We start from the raw sequence: 15,492 nt of genomic DNA, 5'->3' as shown, positions 1-15,492 counted from the left end.
TTAGATTACATGCATGAAAACAATAAAGCAATTTTTAATGACTTGAAGATATTATTAACAACAATATGTATTTATTTGTTAAGAGTTGTTTATGATGTAATTGGACACTAGGGTTCATGGGTGTTTATCCAAAGTCAGGGACTTTTATGACAACTGTAAGTTTTTGTGTAGATTCTCCACAAACTTCAGTCACTGTGGGTCTCGAGCACAATAATAAACAGCAGAATCTTCCGTCTTCAGACTGTTGATCTGCAGATACAGCTGCTGTTTGCTCTCGTCTCTGGAGACGGTGAACCGGCCTTGCACTGACTGACAGTAGTATTTGCTGCCACCGCTAGCGTGGGCGGCGATCCACTCCAGGCCTTTACCAGGAGCCTGTCAAACCCAATGCATCCACCAGCTGCTGACAGAAAAGCCAGACACTGTACAGGTCAGCGTGTGGGATTCTCCAGGGTTTCTAAACACGGGCTGAGATTGCGTGAGAGTCTGAGCATCAACGCCTGAAAACACAATAGATACAATGAGCGCCTTGAGGCAGTAAAGTTTTAAAGACGTCGTCCTCATCGTTCACCTGCCCAGCAGAGCGTTAACAGCAGCAGCCCTGTCCTTTGGTTCATCATGGTGAAGTGTGTCCACTCCCATCCTCTCTGCAGACAGATAAGTAGAGGTGGAGGACGGGGGCGTTTGCATTGGTCCCTCCTCACAGGAAGGAGAGAGAGGAGTCTATACAGCTGAGACCAGAGTAGAAGAGTAATGATCATGTTTGTTGAAAAGAAGATTCTGAAAAGTAGCTCAGGATTATGATTCAGCTGAAAAATCTGTTAATAGATAGATTGAAGATCATTTTTATATTTGCAAATTAAAAAGAGAAGAAGAAAAGCTGAGTTAGTAGAAAGTGAAATACTGTTTCAACATGATGATTGATGCTGAAGCTGTTTGTCTTTTCTGTCTCTTTTTTTCTCACACACTTTATTTAATTTCATGTGAATTAGCTGTGAACTTGTTTTTCTGACCTTCAGGTCCTGGAACCACACGCTTCACTGATCCTCCTCCTCAGCTGAGTGTGGACTGGTTTTTGTACAGCTTTGTGGTCTCTTGTGTCTCTGTGGCTCTCGTGCACAATAATAAACTGCTGAATCTTCCTGTTTCAGGCTCTTTGCCTGTAAATAAACCTGGTTTGTAGACGTGTCTTTGCTGATGGAGAACTGGCCTTGGAGCCTCTGGGCGAATATTGTGCCAGTTCCACTATCGATGCGTCCGATCCATTCCAGGCCTTTTCCCGGCTCCTGACGGATCCAGTGCAGCCATTCAAGAGGAAGTCCTTGTACTTTACAGGACAGCGTGACGGACTCTCCAGGTCTGCTGACCACCGGCTGTGAGGAGGTGAGGGACTGGCCCTGAACAGCTGATGGAGACACACGCTTTAGACCACGAGAGCCTGCAGAGACCTGCTGGATTCTGGCTCCACTCACCTGAAATAAGAGCCAAGAAGAGGAGACTCTGTACAACCATCATGGTGATAACGTGGCTGAGGCTGCAACTGCAAAGGCCCCAAAGCATCAGCGATGTTTATATCGTACACTGTGTGTGGGGAGAATGGGCGGAGACGATGCAGTGCTGTGGATTTGCATTTTGTATCCAGATGAGGTTTAAAGATGAAGAAAGTTGGATAAACATTACAGAGAAGAACAGTGGGAAACAAGAAAGGCAATTGTGTTTAGTGTTTCTCAGTGTTGAAATTTGCAAATGCTGTTTTTAACGTTTCAGTAATCCATAATCGTTCATCTAATATTCATAAACAAATTGCAAATCGCAGTACATTACCCAACCCTTTATTCACTCACCTGAAACCTTTCTTTAGACTGAAATGGAGAAGTGCAACCAGCTGCACTGATGAAGAGGAGAGCAACACGTGCACTGACTGACCTCTAGTGTCTGTAGAGGAACACAGCGTTTCCACCTCCTCTGACCAGTCGCTGTTCAGTGAGAATCCACATTCCGCTAAACCACAAAGCTAAAACGTTTCATTTCTACTTGATTTTGAAAGGTGAATCAAAGTTGATCAAACGTTGTTTCAATGTAGCATCAACGTCACAACAGTAACTGACATTATTTCAACCGTATCTTAACATTGAAGGTCAGTTGTGTGCCTGCTGGGTGTTTGCTTTATTGTATTATTGAAGTGAATAGTTTAATTTTACATTCTGGTGAAGTTCAGGGCATCTGTTGTCTGAGGGCTCCTCCTCTGGTGGCTCTGTGTTGTTCAGACACAGGAGGGTTTTTGTTCAGCTCCACTGATGCTTTGAGTCACTGTGTGTCTCTGGCACAGTAATAAACAGCAGAGTCTTCAGGCTGCAGGTTCTGTCCGTTTAGAGTCACTGTGTTGCTGGAAGTGTCCAATTCAATGCTGAATTTGCTCTTCAGTGAATCTTTGTAGTAAGAGGCTCCAGTGCTTCTCATCCCAATCCACTCCAGTCCTTTCCCTGCAGGTTGTCTGATCCAAGCTGTCCAGTAGCCAAGTGAATAAGAGACCTGACAGGTGACGGTCAGACGCTGACCTGGCTGCACAGTCACAGAGTCTGGCTGTGTCAGCTGTTCACACTTCACACCTGTTAACAGAGAACAGAAAGTATGTGACCACTTATCAAATCATAGACATCCATTGACTTCAGTCCAGAGAGACTCACTGGATCCAGCTGCCAACAGCAGCAGCAGAGCTGCAGGAAACATGGTTGATGGAGAAGCAGGTGAACTGACGGGTCAAACCATGTGTCCACTGATCTCTGTCATGATCTCTGCTGTCACATAAATAGAAGTGGGGACGTCAGGTTTTGCATCAGCTCCTCCTGGAAGGAGGAGAGAACTGAACTGAATATTGATGATGCTCCAAGTTAATAAGTTATGTCGAAAAATAATCATAGAATGAAAAGTTTATTATATAATTGGAATATTCGAAGTTTACACAGCGATATGTTTTTTTATGTTCATGTTATTGCTTTGACATTAACTTTGCATGCGTATTATTATAAACCATATAATTATATTCTGACATAAATGACAAGCATGAACCCAAAACATGTTGGTGCCTGTTGCTCTGTGATAATGACCTGCAGGTTAAAACTGGCGTTGCTGCAGTATTTGTGCAGGTGTGTCAGTGGTTTGTGTCACTGTGGAGCGACGTACGCAGTAATAAACAGCTGAATCCTCTGTCTTCAGACTGTTCATCTGCAGATACAGCTGCTGTTTGCCGTTGTTTCTGGAGGAAATGAATCGTCCTTGAACTGACTGAGAGTAATAGTTGCTGTCACCATCATCAGCAACAATCCACTCCAGGCCTTTTCCAGGAGCCTGTCTGACCCAGTGCACCCAGTAGTTGATGAGTGTGAAGCCAGAGGTCGTACAGGTCAGTTTGTGTGATTCTCCAGGTCTTTTCACTGCTGGTTCAGATTCAGTCAGAGTCTGAGCATCAGCACCTGTTAAACCAAAAGGAAATCATCAGCTACAGTGAGTCCTCATCACTTTAAAACATCCTACACTCTGCTGGTCTTCACCTGCACAGCAGAGAGTCAACAGCAGCAGCCCTGTCCTGAACTCCATCATGGTGTGTGTCCACTGCTCTGTCATCGTCTCTACTCACTAATAAGTAGACGACCAAGTGTTTTGCATTGACTCCTCCTCACAAAGAGGATAAAGTCTGACTGGACTTTTAATATTGGTGTAGTCTCATAAAACCCACAGTGTGATCATCTTTATTTTTTTATTTTTTTACTTTACAGTACATTTTACAGTTTTAATGTCACTATTTGATCATATGTTTGTCTGTAGACTCCTGACAGTTATGTAAGAATTATTGTGTGTAATAAATCTAAATTGACTAATTAAACTTTAAAAATAGGACTTTGACTGAAACTGAACAGGTCAGTGCTGTGACATCACTGCACATATTTAAAAGCATTCACTGAGTCGTGTTGGTTTCTGAGTATTTCTGCAGGTCTGTGTCACTGTGAGGCATCACAGCAGCTGCAAAACTGGAGAGAATGTGATTAGAGTAAATGATCGGAAAGAAACATATAAAGAAAAACTTTAAAAACCTTCACGTTGTCACGGAAAGGCAGAGAAAGGACCCACATGCACAGCACAGAGACCTCAGACAGATAGTAGCGTTTAAAGGTTTTAATTCAGTTCTCGAGATAACAGACGGCCCGGGTCATACACAGGAGATCACAGATGTCGATAACAAAGGTGACAGGTGGTGCTTAAATGTCCTGGTGAGTAATCATGAATAGGTTACAGGTGCGTGAATGAAAACCGGAAGTAAAGCTGGAACCGAAAAATCGAAACCGGGAGATTACCAAAATAAAGACAGGAAGTGGAAACTGGCTGAACAACAATGTACCTTCAAAATAAAACTGAAAACCGAGCCAGAGCCTGACACACGTATTCAAGTAGTGATAAGTCTTTACAGCAGACAATGAGGTGGTTGTGGCCAACAATCATCAGACACCAGTGAATTCATTGTTTCTTTGTGGGTCATGCAGGGGTTGTGTTTTTGTACAGCGTCTGTGTCTCTTGTGTCACTGTGTGTCTGGCACAGTAATAAACTGCAGAGTCATCTGTTTTCAGGCTGTTCATCTGCAGAAACACCTGGTTTTGGCTGTTGTCTCTGGAGACGGTGAACTGGCCTTTAACTGACTCAGAGTAGAAAATGGTGCTGCCACTGCTGATGTAAGCGATCCAGTCCTTTTCCAGCAGCCTGTCTGATCCAAGCAGCATAAATAGCACCACTAAAGCCTAAATAAGTGCAGGTCAGTTTGTGGGATCCTCCAGGTGTTTTAGTTACTGGTTCAGATTCAGTCAGAGACTGAACATCAACACCTGCAAAAAAAATAAAACCTCATCCACAGTAATAACTAGCATCAGATCAGTTCATCTTAGAGTGAATGAATGTATTCACCTGCCAAACAGACAGTTAAGAGCAGCAGGCCTGTCCTGTGGTCCATCGCGGTGAACTGTTCTCTTCATCCCTGTGTTTACATTGTCTCCTCCTCTCGGAGCAGAAAGGAAACAGGTATGAATTTGATCACAGACCTCGATATGTGTCATCCTGGACTTATCATCAGAACGATTCATTATAAACCTGCCAGTCAGTTGCTGGTTTCGTGCTGTGGATGGATCAGTAAGTCAGTGAAGACGTCTCTGCTCTGTTTAAAAGACTGATAAAGAGTCTCAATAGGAGGACAGTAGTCGGTAATAAAATAAACTTTTTTACAATAAAAACAATAATCCTAAAATTGAGAAATTCAGTAGAAATACATGTTTATGAATTGTACTGTATTTATTACAAGCAGTGTGATAAAATTCAATGTTCCTTGTATCTTTCATAGTGAGATGATACTGTAATGTGTAGAGTGACTTGTGCGGTTCCAGTTTTTGTCGAGGTCTGTCAGTGGTTTGTGTCACTGTGGAGCGACGTATGCAGTAATAAACAGCTGAGTCCTCAGGCTGCAGGTTCTGTCCTCGTATCGTCACTGTTTCAGCAGATGTGTCTCTGCTGTAGCTGAACTTGTTCTTTAAAGCATTATTTTGATAAAAGCTGCCTGTGCTGCTCCCCCATTGATGGAAAATCCAGTCCATTGCTTTTCCTTCACGCTGTCTGACCCAACCTGTTGCATAGCTGCCATCAGTCAGAGAATAACCAGAGACCTGACAGGTGATGCTCAGAGACTGTCCAGGCTGCACAACCAGTGAGTCTGGCTGGATGAGATCAATACTGTCCACACCTGTGGAGACACAGACCAACATTAGCTCCATCATTCATCTGATTGTTCAGTGTTTCTAATGTGTTTATTAGTGTGAATCCACTGAAAGCTCCTCACAGGATCCAGCTGCCAACAGCAGCATCACAGCTACAGAGAACATGTTGATGTTGAAGCTGGACTGATGGCAGATCTTCTGTCCTCTCACTCACTCAGACTCTTCACTTCCTTATGAGGCAACACACACAATTTTAAATTTGCATAATGCAAATTAAACATATACTAACATTAACTAGTTTGCAGAGTAAACAAAGCAACACAATCATGACGACAGTGAACTAGTTTGAGTCATTTCTGGTCTGAGGGCTCCTCCTCTGGTGGCTTCCTGCTATGACTGTTCAGGCTCTGAGGGCTTTTGCTCTATGATAAATTTAGAGACACACAGGTGCCACACTACTGTTCTGACCCTCCACCCCCCCACTTGATAAAAAAAAATCAAGACTCAAAGGAAATTATGGGGAAATAATATATTTTTACACATGTTTATGAGATTAGATATTTTGCAATAATCTGTAAAGTCAGTAAAATCTACTATAATAGATTTATGATGTCATACATCATACTGTAACCGATAACAGTGGAAGATGTGAACAGAGTCCTGGTGAGATTTGTTTACATACTTTATTATGACCTGTAAATGTTTTATAATAGTAATATACAAACTCATGTGTACATAGCAATCACATGAGATGTTTAGTTTGGTTTACTTGGTTTGCATGAGCTAAGTATGAATGACACCTGCAGGATTTTGTACATCTGCTCCACCAACTCCAGTCACTGTGGGTGACGAGCACAGTAATAAACGGCAGAATCTTCCGTCTTCAGACTGTTCATCTGCAGAAACACCTGCTGTCTGCCGTCGTCTCTGGAGACGGTGAACCGGCCTTGGATCGACTGAGCGTAGTAGCTGTTGCCACCATCGTTTCTCACAGTGGAAACCCACTCCAGCCCCTTCCCAGGCGCCTGTCTGACCCAGCCCATCCAGAAGCTGCTGAGCGTGAACCCAGAGGTCGTGCAGGTCAGTCTGTGGGATTCTCCGGGTCTTTTAACCGCTGGGTCCGATTCACCCAGTGACTGACCGCTGACGCCTGTAGGACATAATGCACAAGGATGAACCGCAGCAGACCAGAGTGAGACCAAAGAAACAGACCCGGTCTGTACCTGTCAGGCCGAGCACAAGCAGTAGTGCTGTCAGACGGTCCATCATGTGTCTCTGGTCTCTGTCGACTCTGCAGACAACTTATTATGGACGGAGGACTTCTGAGTTTTGCATTGACTCCTCCTCACGATGAGAGAATGTCATGAATAAATGTTGAAAGTGCAGGAGAACACAAACACCTTCATCGCTTCACAGCAGGCGTTTGCTTCTTTGCAAAGACTAAAGTTATGGTGTGTGTGTGTGTACAGGATAGAAAGCGCACAAACGACACGTACAGTCAAAGTTTCTTCTAGGTTCTTTTAATTCAGTGTCATGGTTTTACCCTCTGTTATCAGACAACACTGAGCGTTTGATGGCATGTCCTCATGCAGACATTCTGTGAGCTACTGTAGTGGTGCTAACACGCTTAACGCTTTTTGTGCAGCTGTTTAACCGGCTTCAGTCACTGTGTCTCTGGCACAGTAATAAACTGCAGAGTCGTCTGTTCTCAGGCTGCTCATCTGCAGAAACAGCTGCTGTCGGCCGTTGTCTCTGGAGATGGTGAACCGGCCTCGGAATGACTCAGAGTAGTATTTAGTGGTGCTTCTTTCACCACTATCATGGGTGGCGATCCACTCCAGGCCTTTTCCAGGAGCCTGTTTGACCCAGCTCATGTAGTAGCTATAGACATTAAAGCCAGACACTGTACAGGTCAGTGTGTGGGAATCTCCAGGCCTTTTAACCACTGCTTCAGACTGTGTCAAAGTCTGGGTGTCAACACCTGTCAAAGTAAACCATAATATAAAACATCTTCCTAAACACAGATTCAAGCACAGATCACTGAGTTTTTCACCTGCCCAGCAGAGGGTTAACAGCATCAGCCCTGTCCTATAGGCCATCGTGTTAATCTGCATCCACTGTCCCTGTCGTCATCTCTGCAGACAGTTAAGTAGAGCTGGGGAACATCTGGCTTTTGCATTAACTCCTCCTCACAGGAAGGACGGAACAAGATCACACTGAATGATCATCAACTGTGATTATTGAACTCACATCTTAAACATTAAACAGTGAAAATCAGTAATTTCCCTGCAGGTTGTCTGATGCAAGCTGTGCAGAAGCTGCTGAGAGAATAAGAGACCTGACAGGTGACGTCAGTAAGGTGACACTGAGTAAACACAGCGGCTCATCGAATCTTCCAGAGCAGAGAAGAACTGTATTCACCCTCAGATACAGATACGCTGAAAAAGTAGCACATGGATTAAATGGATGAGAGGCTTCGTGGAACTTTGTAAGACATAGCAGATTTATGTTTTACAAAACAACTGATCCAGATTCAGTAGGTTGATGTTTTTTTCACACTTTCAGTCTTTTTTTCAATTTATTATTATTATTTATTTATTATTTATTACTGACCCCTACTGCCACCTATAGGTGTCAGGCCCAAAGCCTTTCAGTTCTCCGCCAGCCTTTGGTGTGTTTGGATTTTTAAACTTTTACTACCACCTGGTGGTTGGAAGCGGGAAATTAAGCTATTGTGGCTGCATTTTAGCAGGAAGAAGTAATAATAAAAATATTCTCCTACATCAAGTTTGTGATAAATACACTGATAGAAAATTATATGAACGTAAAATGTCCCAAAAACACTGAAGGTCAGTCGTCTTCAGCTTCTCCAGCCTCCACAGGCAAGTGAGAGCAGCTGCGTTCAATTAACCTAACACTCGATTAGAACCTGACGTCACACGCTGCTGAAAGCACGAGCCGCTCACCTGAGCTCGCTATAAAAGCGGGACAAATGACCACAACAGACGTCAGGTCGAGCTGTTCTGTGTCGGGCTGAAGAACCGTGATCCCAATGGCGGGTGAGTGGTGTTTCTGAAGTTCCCGCGGTTGCTTTTTTTTAAAAAGTGATTGATGTCAGGTGTGCGTCGACCTCTGTTGGAGGCCGCACGCGCTAACTGTGGTAAAACTAATTGTCACGCACTCATTACACTGAATTAAGGACGTGTTTGTGTCTTGGCTGCCGGTAAAATGTTTCAAACGCAGCTGGACGTCACGCCGTCAAGATAAATGTGTGGCCTGGAGTTTTAACATCAGTCAATGTTCCTCAGAAATCAAACCTCGTTAATGTATCAACTCATTTACAAACGTTTTGAGAAGAGTCGTCTGCGCCTCTGGCACCTGGTCCGGGCCTCACTTCTCCTGACGGATACAGTAAATAACGACTGTAACATGAAATTCAGATCTGTCCACTGATCTTTTATACATTTTATAAAACATACGTTGTATTGAAAAAAATAAATAAAATGTATAATTTTTCATCAGTTTAATTATCTTTATATAATATTTTACTGGGTAACAGTCGCTGAATTTGTGCATTTCCTGATTGGCATGTTCCGTTTCTGTTTTTGCTTGACATCAATATAATGTTTGCAGTCTACAGATTTTATTCTACACCATGACTTGTACAATCTGCCTAATGTGTTGATCACCACATTAGGCAGATTGTTGTGCCTTAATTAATTCTGATTGCGCTGAAGAGAAAACTTGAGGGGAGGCTAGAAAGTTCTCTGCTTATTCCAGCAGCTTTAGTGCGTAAAACAGTTCAAGTAAATTTTGACCTTGAGTGAATTATGCTCTTATCCTAATGAGGAGCAAACACATAAAAATTATTAATTTACAAAACAAAAACAATTTTTAAAATTTTTCAAAACTTCCCTGAGTGAAGGTAATTGAACATTTACACCTCCTGTATACAGTACTTAAGAATGAGTTGTGAAGAACACGTGGAGGGTATAGATTAAATTGAGCCAAACTAATTTTTCTTTTTTTTTTTTTTAAATGAGAGTAATGATAAAATGTAACCATGGTACCATGTTCTCACAATTAAATGGTGACAAAGACACTTTTTGAGCTATTGCAATTGTAGGTCTTACTCCAGGGGTCTCACCAGCCATTAACCTCACCTCTCTGACACGTGGCTGCTCCCCCATGGGATGAGTTAAAATCACCCGCTTCGGATGTTATCAGCCATAACGAATGGGCTGATCAGAACTTATCAGCGCATTCGTACGGGCCAGTAGGTGCCCGCTCTTCCTACTCGCGAACAGCTCACAGCTATCTAAATTGCTATGTTCAGCTTGCAACCAGTAGATGTACATCTGTCCCAGAATCTGTATGTGCAGCGCAGTAATGATCTGACATCTTCCTCCAGGATTATCAGTCACATGGGTACAGGACACCTTCTGCACCTTTGTCATGGCAGGGTTGAGTCATTTTTTTTTTTTTGATTTTCAGGTGAGTTCATAGCTCAATGTACTGGCAGAACAGTAGTTATTATAATTAGCATGCTATGAAAATGGAGCAAAAGGAAACTTCTAATGTCTGTCTCTGTCTATCTTTTCAGGTAGATCTACGAACTGTAAGTCACTATCTTTTATTTCTCTTGGCCGCCGTGCCTGTGTCCTGGCTTCTTTGTCAGGTCTGGCTGATCAGAGTGGATCTATGTTGATTCTGTTGCCCATACTTTTTCTGTCTGTGTCAAACTGTTAGTTTCATCCAATTGACATGGTTAATGACATTTTGTTTTAGACCGGCCGTCTACTGGTCCTAGTCATAACTACCAGCCGGCTACTGGTAAGACCGGCCGTCTACCGGTCTTAGTCACAATGACCAGCCGTCTACTGGTAAGACCGGCCGTCTACTGGTCCTAGTCATAACTACCAGCCGGCTACTGGTAAGACCAGCCGTCTACTGGTCTTTTATTTTTGGGTGAAACTAATTTCTTTTGTAGGTTTAAGTAGAGAGCTTTTAGCTTGGTAGCTGGTGGTGGTCGGCCATCTGCTTGGTTAGATGTAGTTGCTTTTGTGGGCAGTCTGCTGGCTTAGACGTAGGTGGTGGTGGTCGGCCGTCTGGTTAGATGTTTGGCATGGGTAACCTTTTTAGCTGTTGAAGGAGAGCAGGTCTGATTTGCACAGCTTGGTTTCCGATGGGCAGGTCTAGGTCAGGATGTCAGTTATTGTCTAATGACCTTTTTCCCCTCAGGCATATCTACAAATGGTAAGTGTAGTTTTTATTGTCTATCTTGCCCCCCTCGTTTTGCCTCACCTGTATCTTTTTTATTCCGTTTTTGTTTCGCATTTTATTCATGTTCATTTTGATGCCGGTTAGACCATAAGGTCTAAATAGCAAGTCCAACAGGTTTCCTTTTTTTATTTTTCCAACTTGCGCGTACGTACCCGCATTTATTCATTCAACATGGCTTCCAGCTCTGCGATTTTGTCGCTGTAGACCAGGAAGGTCTACACACAGTAAGTGGGTTTTGGATGGCCGCCGTGCCATCGCTACTAACCAATTTGATTTTCACCTTCATCCAGAGGACCATCCATTTTGCTCGTCGTCAATTTACAAAGGGTAAGTCCGTGTGTTTCCTTGGCTGCCATGCCAAAATCGCGAGCTTCCTTGCTCTCTGTCACTGTTTTCCTTGCTTCCCTTTAACCTGCTGTGCTCTTCTGATGCTGCTTCTCTCTGGCCCCTGTGCCAAAACCTTCTCAACTGGTGGTTTCGTACATCTGGTTAGGAATGTGCAATGACACGTGTTAGCTAGACCAGCCGACTACTGGTGCAGTTCAGGGGCACCATTTGTGGGTTTATTTCTTTGGCTGCCATGCCAAAATCGCGAGCTCCCTTGCTCTCTGTCACTGTTTCATTTGCTTTCTCTTAGCGAAGGAAGAGCACAGTAGCTGCTTCTTTCTGTCCACTTTTTTTTTTTTAACCTTTTCCACTCTGATCAGCCTGTTGTTGGAGTGAGCCAAGGAAGGCAGAGTCCATTCTGTTTTTATAGCTTGTGGCAAATGGCTTACGGTCCTAGTGTGTTGTGGGCTGAGGTCCCAGTGGTTGGGGGGGGAGGAGACTGAAGAAGAGGAGACTGGAAGACTGAAGATGTAGAGCTGTTACAGCGCCACCGATGATGGCAGAAGATGGTACAGCATGTCTACAGGACTCATCGGTGAGTATGACTTCAGTGTCTGGGTGTGCTAGCACTTTGTTCTTCTGAAGAACATTAATTGTGGATGTCTTGTCTCTACGCAGGTTGGCTCAGAGGTCCAAAGACATCAAGGCATCTCCTCCGATGAATGTGGCAAAGAAAAGGATGCTGTGCGGATAGTCTGTGTTGGTGGCTACAAGGCCTGGTTGAGAAAGCCAACTAGGGTAAAGTGCAATATTTTCTCTGAAGTAATGCTTTGAGTATTAAAGTCCTTTGATTGATTATCAAAGGGGAGTCCAATTGTGGTCTTGGCTAAGGGTGAAACAACTTGCAACCAGTAGCTGTAAGTCAGTACATTAAGTCACAGTAATGTTTTGAAATCTTCCTACAGGATCAATTGTCGCATGGGTATTGGACACCTTCTGCACCTGGGACAATGGTGGGGTCCAGTCCTCTAGAATTTTTTTGGTGAGCTCACAGATCAGTGTACTGATCAACGTACTGGTAGAACAGTAGTTTACTAGGCTAATTTGCAGGCTGTGAAAATGGTGCAAAACAAATGACAGCATGAAGTTTCACGTCTGTTTTTCTTCTCTCCCCAGGTAGATCTACGAACTGTAAGTCACTATCTTTTATTTCTCTTGGCCGCCGTGCCTGTGTACTGGCTTCTTTGTCAGGTCTGGCTGATCAGAGTGGATCTATGTTGATTCTGTTGCCCATACTTTTTCTGTCTGTGTCAAACTGTTAGTTTCATCCAATTGACATGGTTAATGACATTTTGTTTTAGACCGGCCGTCTACTGGTCCTAGTCATAACTACCAGCCGGCTACTGGTAAGACCGGCCGTCTACTGGTCCTAGTCACAGCTACCAGCCGGCTACTGGTAAGACCAGCCGTCTACTGGTCTTTTATTTTTGGGTGAAACTAATTTCTTTTGTAGGTTTAAGTAGAGAGCTTTTAGCTTGGTAGCTGGTGGTGGTCGGCCATCTGCTTGGTTAGATGTAGTTGCTTTTGTGGGCAGTCTGCTGGCTTAGACGTAGGTGGTGGTGGTCGGCCGTCTGGTTAGATGTTTGGCATGGGTAACCTTTTTAGCTGTTGAAGGAGAGCAGGTCTGATTTGCACAGCTTGGTTTCCGATGGGCAGGTCTAGGTCAGGATGTCAGTTATTGTCTAATGACCTTTTTCCCCTCAGGCATATCTACAAATGGTAAGTGTAGTTTTTATTGTCTATCTTGCCCCCTCCCCCCTCGTTTTGCCTCACCTGTATCTTTTTATTCCGTTTTTGTTTCGCATTTTATTCACGTTAATTTTGATGCCGGTTAGACCATAAGGTCTAAATAGCAAGTCCAACAGGTTTCCTGCCTGCTTCCCCAAGTCCTTTTTTTTGTTTTTCCAACTTGCGCGTACGTACCCGCATTTATTCATTCAACATGGCTTCCAGCTCTGCGATTTTGTCGCTGTAGACCAGGAAGGTCTACACACAGTAAGTGGGTTTTGGATGGCCGCCGTGCCATCGCTACTAACCAATTTGATTTTCACCTTCATCCAGAGGACCATCCATTTTGCTCGTCGTCAATTTACAAAGGGTAAGTCCGTGTGTTTCCTTGGCTGCCATGCCAAAATCGCGAGCTTCCTTGCTCTCTGTCACTGTTTTCCTTGCTTCCCTTTAACCTGCTGTGCTCTTCTGATGCTGCTTCTCTCTGGCCCCTGTGCCAAAACCTTCTCAACTGGTGGTTTCGTTCATCTGGTTAGGAATGTGCAATGACACTTGTTAGCTAGACCAGCCGACTACTGGTGCAGTTCAGGGGCACCATTTGTGGGTTTATTTCTTTGGCTGCCATGCCAAAATCGCGAGCTCCCTTGCTCTCTGTCACTGTTTCATTTGCTTTCTCTTAGCGAAGGAAGAGCACAGTAGCTGCTTCTTTCTGTCCACTTTTTTTTTTTAACCTTTTCCACTCTGATCAGCCTGTTGTTGGAGTGAGCCAAGGAAGGCAGAGTCCATTCTGTTTTTATAGCTTGTGGCAAATGGCTTAAGGTCCTAGTGTGTTGTGGGCTGAGGTCCCAGTGGTTGTGGGTGGACAAATTTACAGCCAGACGAGGGGAGACTGAAGAAGAGGAGACTGGAAGACTGAAGATGTAGAGCTGTTACAGCGCCACCGATGATGGCAGAAGATGGTACAGCATGTCTACAGGACTCATCGGTGAGTATGACTTCAGTGTCTGGGTGGAATAACGTGTTGTTTTTTCTCTTGAAGATGATCAACTTTAGATGTGCTGCTTTTACCCAGGTTGGCTCAGAAGCATGTGGCGTTTCAAGGCGTTTCCATGAAGCAGATGTGGAATTCAAATGGACACTGGATTCGCTGACTCCTCCCTCCCAAGTTTGATCTTTTGTGAAACAAGGTTACATAACACTTTAAAGGTAGAATTTTGTTTTTTGGTCCAACTGCTGCCAGTTTTATAGAAACGTCAAATGCTTGAAGTTATTGTTGCGGAGGAGTTGTGCTGTGCTCGCTGTTATCAACATTCTAAGTTGGATGTTAGTCAAGTCAATTTCAATGGCCTCCAGGCTTTCAGTATTAACTGCTGACTCATCTCTGCCATGTTTGGGTGCTGCGAAACTTTGCGATAACTTAGTTTGTGTTGGCGCGTTTTAGAATCTTATTCTCAAAGCATAATGGGAGGCCTCCCAGCAGGGGAACCTATTCCACCCCTGTTTATTTTACAGTAGTTAATTGTTGCACCGGACGGTCGGCGTATTCAAAGGACCAAACCGGGCAGAGATGACTCAAAGCATTTCAGTGAGCACCCAGTTTAAGTTTCATCCTAGTGATGAGCACAACAGCATGGCTATCAAAGCCTAGGTTATGTTTTAACAGTCAGATAAGATAAAATTTGAACTTTTTTTCCTTTTTCTCAAATGTTAAATTTACCTCAAACTGGCAATGATGGATGTACAAAGACCTTTTTAATATTTCTAACTGGTCTATGAAGATGAAATGACGTTTAGTTCACCCTAAAATGCAAGACTTAACAGAACCACTAACATGTTTTGGCCTTGTACCGGCTGGAGAATGTGGTTAGCCCTCAAAGGACCATGCAGACAACATGGTGGTTGCAGAAAAGATAGGACCAACCAGTAGACAAGGGAAGACTGAAGAAGCAAAGCAGCCACAACCAAACCACCCATGCAGGATCAAAGTACAAAACATCTGTAGAGGTTACGATTCTGGCCACAGAACGGTGAGTATGAAGCAGGTGTTTGTTTGATGAGGCTCTGGGGTTTTAATTAATTCATTTTTTTTAAATTAACCATTAACATTAGATTTCTTGTTCCTACCCAGGTTGGCTCAGGGATCTGGACATAAAGCTGTCTCTCGGTACTGCGCCTGACGTGACCAGTTTGACCTGTTTCAGAATTGGCAAGTGACAAGTTGTTTTTGAATTTTTTTTTCATTACTTTTAACATTTTCTATGACTTGATTTCACAAACGTTGTAATTTCAAACTGGACTAAAGGAATTTCAGTAAATACTTAAACACAAGTCCTTATTATC

General features: G+C 43.6%; 2 long non-coding RNA genes, 1 pseudogene and 3 gene segments (V, D, J or C); 1 reads left to right on the top strand and 5 right to left on the bottom strand.

Annotated features, from left to right (window-relative positions):
* Positions 1-1,037: 1,037 nt before the first annotated feature.
* Positions 1,038-1,525, bottom strand: LOC114850593 (immunoglobulin heavy variable 1-24-like). The segment is given in 2 exon segments: positions 1,038-1,405; positions 1,473-1,525. Coding segments are annotated over 2 exon segments (411 nt in total).
* Positions 1,526-2,052: 527 nt separating this feature from the next.
* Positions 2,053-2,820, bottom strand: LOC114860857 (immunoglobulin heavy variable 4-38-2-like). The segment is given in 2 exon segments: positions 2,053-2,609; positions 2,688-2,820. Coding segments are annotated over 2 exon segments (345 nt in total).
* A 1,691-nt stretch (positions 2,821-4,511) lies between these two features.
* Positions 4,512-5,000, bottom strand: LOC114850606 (Ig heavy chain V region 914-like; annotated as a pseudogene).
* Positions 5,001-6,575: 1,575 nt separating this feature from the next.
* LOC114860890 (immunoglobulin heavy variable 3-7-like) lies at positions 6,576-7,050 on the bottom strand. The segment is given in 2 exon segments: positions 6,576-6,904; positions 6,978-7,050. Coding segments are annotated over 2 exon segments (360 nt in total).
* Positions 7,051-7,597: 547 nt separating this feature from the next.
* On the bottom strand, positions 7,598-8,837 carry LOC129604509 (uncharacterized). Its single transcript, XR_008695437.1, has 3 exons — positions 8,721-8,837; positions 7,808-8,192; positions 7,598-7,735 (listed from the first exon to the last, which is right to left on the bottom strand). It is a non-coding gene; the product is annotated as an uncharacterized LOC129604509 (long non-coding RNA).
* Positions 8,158-15,489, top strand: LOC121202414 (uncharacterized). Of its 3 annotated transcripts, XR_008695433.1 has the most exons (7): positions 8,158-8,813; positions 10,166-11,959; positions 12,043-12,162; positions 12,330-12,406; positions 12,541-14,137; positions 14,225-15,179; positions 15,281-15,489. It is a non-coding gene; the product is annotated as an uncharacterized LOC121202414 (long non-coding RNA). The 3 variants fall into 3 exon arrangements; XR_008695434.1 differs by lacking the exon at positions 8,158-8,813 and having other exon boundaries at positions 8,827-11,959; positions 12,545-14,137; XR_005897999.2 differs by lacking the exon at positions 8,158-8,813 and having other exon boundaries at positions 8,827-11,959.
* The last annotated feature ends 3 nt before the right edge of the window (positions 15,490-15,492 follow it).

This window comes from Betta splendens, chromosome 8, assembly GCF_900634795.4.
Source record: "Betta splendens chromosome 8, fBetSpl5.4, whole genome shotgun sequence".
Taxonomy (NCBI): Eukaryota; Metazoa; Chordata; class Actinopteri; order Anabantiformes; family Osphronemidae; genus Betta; species Betta splendens.
This window is presented reverse-complemented; position numbering and strand designations above follow the sequence as displayed.